The sequence below is a fragment of the Nematolebias whitei genome, chromosome 12 (assembly GCF_014905685.2).
Source record: "Nematolebias whitei isolate Nwh7 chromosome 12, NemWhi1, whole genome shotgun sequence".
Lineage (NCBI taxonomy): Eukaryota > Metazoa > Chordata > Actinopteri > Cyprinodontiformes > Rivulidae > Nematolebias > Nematolebias whitei.
Genome location: NC_056509.1, coordinates 39,083,893 through 39,091,194, shown reverse-complemented (window position 1 = coordinate 39,091,194; position 7,302 = coordinate 39,083,893). Strand labels below are relative to the sequence as shown.

At 41.3% G+C, this 7,302-nt stretch overlaps 2 protein-coding genes across 2 annotated transcripts in view; one reads left to right on the top strand and one right to left on the bottom strand.

The window, feature by feature from the left end:
- mia3 (MIA SH3 domain ER export factor 3) overlaps positions 1-3,392 on the bottom strand; it is a 19,070-nt gene extending 15,678 nt beyond the window's left edge. The window contains exons 1-2 of the mRNA XM_037685901.1: positions 3,220-3,392; positions 690-823 (exon numbers count right to left, since the gene is read on the bottom strand). Coding sequence (XP_037541829.1) covers positions 690-823; positions 3,220-3,340 — 255 coding nt within the window. The 5' untranslated portion in view covers positions 3,341-3,392. The remainder of the gene's footprint in view (positions 1-689; positions 824-3,219) is intronic.
- A 3,481-nt stretch (positions 3,393-6,873) lies between these two features.
- Positions 6,874-7,302, top strand: part of taf1a (TATA box binding protein (TBP)-associated factor, RNA polymerase I, A) — a 9,501-nt gene continuing 9,072 nt past the window's right edge. Inside the window, exon 1 of the mRNA XM_037685181.1 lies at positions 6,874-6,879. The gene's annotated coding sequence lies outside the window, so the exon portion shown is untranslated. The remainder of the gene's footprint in view (positions 6,880-7,302) is intronic.

Below are 7,302 nucleotides of genomic sequence, written 5' to 3'. Positions count from 1 at the left end.
GGTGGAGGTAGAGCGTGCACTTTTCTAAGTAAATTAAGACAGTTTTTATTCATAAACAAGGGCGATCCGTGCAACCCGGAAGTACACTACGGATCGTGCTTCCGTAACAGATTGGGGAATGACAGGGCCGTCTCTCCTTCCTTTATTCTCAAAATGGCGGATGCTCGATGTGGTTTGAGCTCTTTAGCATAGCATTTGTCACACAAAGCTTTTAATAAAAAATATATATTTTTAAATCAGTAAACAAGTTCTCAGCTTCTTTTTGCAGAGAAAAACAACTTTTTACACAAAGGCACGGGTTTCAACCGTGAATTTTGGAGCTTCGACAAGACGGAGGTTTTTTCCAGAGGTCGGCCTGTTAGCTTAGCTCGTAGCTTAGCTTCTCAGCTTAGATGCTTTTAACGATCCAAAAACGCGATTTTGGATGGTTAAAATGGATTTTAAAGAAAAAGGGAGGGGCCAGTGAAGAGCACTGGAGTTGAGCTTTTTGTCATCCAGTGTCTTCACTAGAAAGAGAGAGACACAAAGAAACAATAAAGCCGATAAATGAAAATGAAGTTGATAATTTTAATTTATCGTGCGATTAATTGATTTATTGTTTATCGTGACAGGCCTAGTCATTATTCAAACAACTTAAATCAATCCCGATGACAAATTTAGCAGAAATGTTTATACTTAAGTATACTTACACTTCCTGCCCACATGTCAGCCCTTCTTCCAGAAAGTTTGTAGTAAACATAAACAGTTTCAGATTGCTTGAATGAAAGGAACCTACAATCAGGTCCCGAGAAATCTTTCACAGCTTTTCCCCGACACAGGAGCACTGGAAAAGCAAAACATGTTTTATTATTGTTACAATTTTTTCCAAGTTTAACAATGCATAAGCTAGAAATGTTTAGAACAACATGTAAAATCATTACTGCCCTTCTAAATTTCACTGCAATCAATTTTTGGGATTGCATTTATTAATCCGTTTGATGTTGCTTCACTGTGGTTGGGTTGCAGAAGATTTACCAGATATACCTCTTCAGCTCCTCCTGGGGATCACAAGATCTTCCCAGGTTAGAGAAGATTATAATCTAGCTAGTTTAAAGTATGTCTCTGGGGTCTCCTTTACCGTGGTCGACAGGTGCTGCAAACACATGAATGATGCAAACTAAATATCTAAATATCACTGTTTTGGCAATGCACCAAGAGTATCTAAAAAACATTTTTTGTCCTAATGAATCCACAATATTGTCAGTAAATGTTTACTTCATAAAGATTAGTAAACTTGGTTGAAAATATAGTTTTAAAAACTAGCCTGTTCTATAAATTACTAGAGACCTTTCATACTTATCCAAACGCTAATATCAGTGACAGAGACACATACATTGTAGTTATTGGGAGTATTTTTACTTTACATTGGCAGATCGTAAAAATGTGCCTGTTAGATGGACTTAATGCTTGTTTTGCCAATTTCATACCGTGGCAAAATTATCTAATGCTTTCTTTTTCATGTTTCTCTTAATATAATGTCTCTGGTTTTCCCAAGTCATTGTCTTGTCAACGTTTAATTTTATGCCTTACTTTACCTTGAACAGTACTGTAGCTACTTTTTGTTTTCTTACATTACCAAAACCTCTCTAGTTGAGAGATTTTAGATATTTTTGCATACTATAAGAATAATATGGCTTTAGAAAGTGATCGCTCAGTGATGATGTGTCTACAGGGGTTCTGGACCCATGACATGGTGGTCGAGTCCCCCAGTGGTCTGGTGCACTTCCGGTTTTTTGGATCGAGTTTGCAGCATTTCTTACTTGCAGATTTAGTGTTTTTGGTATTTGCAGCATTTGTTTTTTTGGTTGTATGCTTTTTAATCTTCCATTTTCTATGCAGATTTTTTTCTTTTGCAACGTTTTTCTCTTGCATTTGTTTTGGAGTTTGCATCATTCGTGTGTTTGCTGCACATTTAGCTGTTTGCAGCTCGTTTGCACCCGTCGGCCACCATACTCCCTCCTGTGGGACGTGTCTGAAAAACCTCCAAAGGGAAGCGTCCGTGCGGAATCTTAATCAGGTACCCGAATCTCCTCAGCTGACTCCTTTCAATACGGAGAAGCAGCGGCTCAACTCCCAGCTTCTCCTGGATGATGGAGTGCCTCGCCTAATATCCGAGGCTGAGCCTGGCCACCATTCGGAGGAATTTCAGACGCTTGCACACATCTTGGACCATAATGTATGGGTTGGAACATGCACTGGCCAGTAAATCCTTTCAGCTCCTTCACAACAGACCAGAACAGCATCCTCATTACTGACAACTGTCACTTGTGAACAATAGTCCTAGATTCTCTGCTTGAGACACTCATCCCCAGATCCATAGTGAGTATTCCCTTTTCTTTTTTTGGCATTTTAGCCTGAAATTATTTAACAGAGAGTTCAACAACTATTTGACCGTTTATTGACAGGGAAGTTACTCAGCTGCAACACAGAATAGACCAAAAACCGACACAGCAACCCAAATAAAAAAGTTGCCTGTACCTGTGCAGTGTGTATGACATGTCAACAGTTATCAAAGCTAGTCGGCTGTTTTTAAGTGATTTAATGTCACTTTGATGAAGTGTTTACATCAGCGACTGTGAAGCAGAAGCTGATCAACTTTTTGACATCGAGGCTGCAGTATCTTGGTTTTATATGCGGATGTGTACGATGTTTATGGCGTAAACTAGCTGTCCCCAAGACACAAATAAAAAAACATCTCATCATGGAATTAGCATTTTATAACCCACTAGAAATGAGTAGTATAAAATCTGCATTAGCTTGTTGTCGCGCGTTTCATTTCTTCATTGTTAATATATACATGAGGATGTTGTGACAGGGTGATTTGGTCTCAAATTAAGTGATTTGTTTTCACTTAGCTTTACACTTTTAGCTGGCGAAGCCGGCAGGTGGCTAATGTGATGCTAACATTAGCTTTAGCTTTCGCCCAGCGAAGCAGGCCGGAGCTCCCACCAGAAACGGTCAAACTAATTATTTAAGGAACATGAAACCAAAGTTAACGCCAATTCGTTCGGTTTCCGCGGTACCGTACAGCTAGACGGCTCAGGGATAAAGAGGCAGTCAAGGTCGGCCATTATCGACCGGCAACAGGTCAAGAGATAAGGCGCCGTTTATGGTTAGCTGCGGGTATCCGGAGGGGATGAGTGGAGAGAGATCCCTGATGAGCTGAGCAAGAAAACTTACTGCTGCACTCCTCGTCGGCGCATCTTTTAAAGTCCGAGAACCTCCTCTCCAAGGCTGTGCTTGACACCAGGTTAAATAAAAGTAATAAAATGCCCGGTCGGTAAAAATGCTTTGCTGCCATGCTGGCAGTTTTTTTTTGTGTGTAGCCTCTGGCTTCTTCTCCGCTCAGCCGCTGGAGCACGAGCAGCAGGAGCCGACACGTCAGCACACCAGATCCGGCTGGGTGGGCAGTGCAGGCTCGGGTAGCTCTCAGAAAGATGGCTTTGATTTAGTGCGTGTCTAGTAGCATAGTTTATGCTAATGCTGCGGGTTTTAAACGTTGCTGAAAAAATGTCGAAGGGTGCAGCTCAAAAAGTCCACACGACTCTGTAGCAATCTAAGCTAAGAAAAAAATGTCAGCATTTTGATGTATGAACAGAAAATTAGAGTAAAATGCTGCTGCCTGGCAACGGTCACCATGGTAACCATACATCTTTGTCTACAAGTAAATGAGAGGCAGACAGAAAATACAGACTGAAAGGCAAGCCTCAAATAAAAAAAGCGACTGTGAGGAAAACTACAAGTCAGACTGTAAAAGTTCTTGAACTGTGAGGAGTAGAAGGTTTTACAGAAGAGGATTAGGGCCACTGGGATTTCTCCACGGGCAGCACGGTGGCACAGTTGGCTAGAGCTGCCGCCTCACCTCACAGCGAGCAGGTTACCCTGGTTCAAATCCCGGTCCGGGGGGCTTTTCTGGGACTGGGTAGAGTTTGCATGTTCTCTCCGTGCATGCGTGGGTTTTCTCCAGGTACTCTGGTTTCCTCCCACCGACCAAAAACATGCATGTTATGCTAATTGGTAACTAAATCACGTGTCTTACTCAAGGCCCTCGTTGACATCTAGACTATGGACTGAGTTACCTCTACTTGTCAGACAGGCTCCCTCCCCAGTTTTTAAATCCTGCTTAAAAACCTACTACTATTCCCTGGCTTTCAACACTGTATGATCTGTGCTGAACCTGTATGCATCACACTGTGTTAATCTTTATGTTATCTGCTATTATTTTGTTTCTATATTTAGATTTTATGTCATGTTATATGTTGCTGTGTGCTTTACCTGTTTGTTTCTGTTTGTACAGCACTTTGGTTGGCCTTGTCGCTGTTTAAAGTGCTCTATAAATAAAATGGTATGGTATCTTATCTGGCCCCCAAGATGATACGTTAAACGTAAAATACTTGCATCACATTAATTTTTTTTTATGATGTAGAAAGTGCAGCAGGGAACATCAAATGAGACCAATCAAACTCTTGTTGAGGAACCTGCAACCAAGAAAAGATGTCAGGTACCTAACTTGAGTTGATGATACTGAAATTGGCCCTAAAAAGGTTTTAATTTTGGCCCCCTTTTGTAATCAAGTTTGACACCCTTGCTCTAAATTGTCCCTAGGTGTGAATGAATTGTTGCGGCCCTGTGATGGACTAGAGACCTGTCCAGGGTGTCCCCGCCTCTCGCACAGTGATTGCTGGACATGGGCACCGGCGACCCCTGCGACCCCAAAAGAAAGAAGCGGGTAAAGATGGATGGATTTCTCCCCCCAGAATTCTGGCTTTAATCTTAGTGGAAGAGCCAATAAGTCAATTCAATTCAATTTAAAAATACTTTATTAATCCCAAAGGGAAATTAAGTGTTGTTGTAGCTCATCATCCTGGTTTCATTCAAGAGTTCTTAGATGCTGATAGCTGCAGGCAGGAAGGATCTCCTGCAACTAATCCGAAGAGTCTGGCCACAGATACCGATCTGTCCACCAAGATCCAACTTGCTGTCAGATCTGGCAGGCCTCTCGGTCCTCCTGAGCAGCCGGACTGCCCAAATGCTGAGCAGAATTCCTCCCTGAGCGATGGTCACTCCTCCCAGCAGTCTGCTGAGCTTCTCGTCGCCAGCTGAAGGTGCCGGGGGATGATCCTGGTCCTCCCGTTGTCACGAGCCGAGTTTCCCACCAGCTCCAGGATCTTGGCTGTCAGGTACTTGAGCCTCGCTGCCAGGTTGACAGGAATTCGTCTATGGCGCCTCCTTTTCAACTCATTTGGGATTTGGGGCTGTACTTAATGTATTTGAGCTTTTGAGATGTTAATCAGCTGCTCCTGGTTGATAAAAAAAAACTTGTTGCTATGGTTACACATCATAACAAATGCCCAAAAGTAAAAAAGTTTCAGTAAAAATCCTTCCAGCTGCACAGCATCTGATATCAGAGGAAATAATCTTCTGAAAACAGTCATTTACATCCAGAATGAAGAGAAATTAAAGTTTTCAAAAACAAAAACTCGGAATGAATGTTACAGAGCTACTCCAACATGTAGCCACGCTGATCTGGATCATGGCACCAGCCACCAGGTGCTGGGTTAGTAAACTTTTTTATTGACCAGCACTTTTTTTTTGACCGTCACCTTTTTTGATCGACACCTTTATTGTCATTTTCAGTCATACAAGCGATGCAAATCAATCAGTTGGCAGCACGATGGCTCAGTGGTCAGCGCTGTTGCCTCACAGCAGAAGGTCCTGGGTTCAATCCCCAGTTTCTGTGCGGAGTTTGCATGTTCTTCTCGTGCTTGCATGGGTTTTCTCCAGGCCTCCGGTTTCCTCCCACAGACCAAAAACATGCATGTTAGGCTGCCTTCAGGCCCAGGCCTCCCTTGCAAAAGAGATCTGTGATCTCAATGGGATTTGCCTGATTAAATAAAGTTTAATAATAATAATAATAATATAGGCGCTGTTTGACGGATGGGAAAATTTCATCGTGTTAGTTTTAATCAATCAACCTTTATTTATACAGGTAATTCCCATTGAGCCTCGGGGACTCATTTACAAGAGAGACCTGACCTTAATATACGCAGAACACAAGTTGGACTCAGCATGGCTCATTGGAGACGCACCACAGAGCAAAACATACTCAGCTGAATTCTGACTCTTTCTTCTATTGAGAAAAATCTGAAATTTGATTTTAATTTTAGAATTCATCTTGAAAAAAGTCACAATTCTGAGAAAAAGCTCTGGATTCTGAGGATTTTTTTTTAAACTAATGTCAGAATTCTGAGACAAACTTCATAATTTTGCTTTTACTCATAGAATTCTGAGAATGTTTTATCTTCAATTTTCATTCTTAACTTTAATCAAGTGTAAGGTCTCGCGGCTGCCAAAACTACCGGAAATGTATCCCTAGGCTCCGCCCATTCCGGTGTTGCGCAAATGTATGTATTCCACAAAAGGTGCCTCAGTCTCGAGAGCGCGCACAAAACTGAAACGGAGGATCTGTATGACTCCGCACAGACGTCACTCAAAGTAAATAGTTCGATTAAAATAGTTGTACTTATTGATTTATTGTGAGTGTTAGTCGCGCAGTTTTTTTTTTTTAATCGGATTTTCATGCTTTGTGCGCGCTCCCGAGACAAGGAGCTCCAATTCTTTGGGGGATATTTATCTCGGCGTAACACCAGTCAGTGCTGCAGCTTTCGTCTTTACTTCCTGTAGCTGCTGGGACACATGGACTTTACAAATGAAAAACAAAGATGTCCCACACATTTTAAACCACCGTCTGGATCCTAAACTCCGTTAAACTGTTTTGTTTTAGACGTTAGCTCGCATTAGCTGGTAGCATCGATTCAGAAACATCTTTACAGCTTAAAGGTAAGTTCTTGCTGAACTCCACTGTTTTGACAAAAAACACATTTCATTTTATAGGTTTTTGACGAAAAAAAGGGTTAAACTCGCTGGAGTTACAGTAATTAAGAGCTATGCCAATGAAGCTAACTAGCATAACTCTTAAGGTTTATAGCTAAATGTTTTATGTGCTTATATCGTGGTATCATCAAATCAATTAAATCATCACTCCTTAAATTTCACTAGAAACAGATGGACTAAGTTTTACAAATAAATCACTCCTTAATTTTTTTCCTTTATCCTCTTTACTGGATTAACAGAAATAGCTTTGAGAGATAACAGCAACAGTTGGTTTATGAATGAAGCCGTGCAAATTTATAATAATAAAAGAGTAACTGTGCAGTTTCGACGTCTATCGGACATGTCAATATAGACGTCTTTTTTTCGACG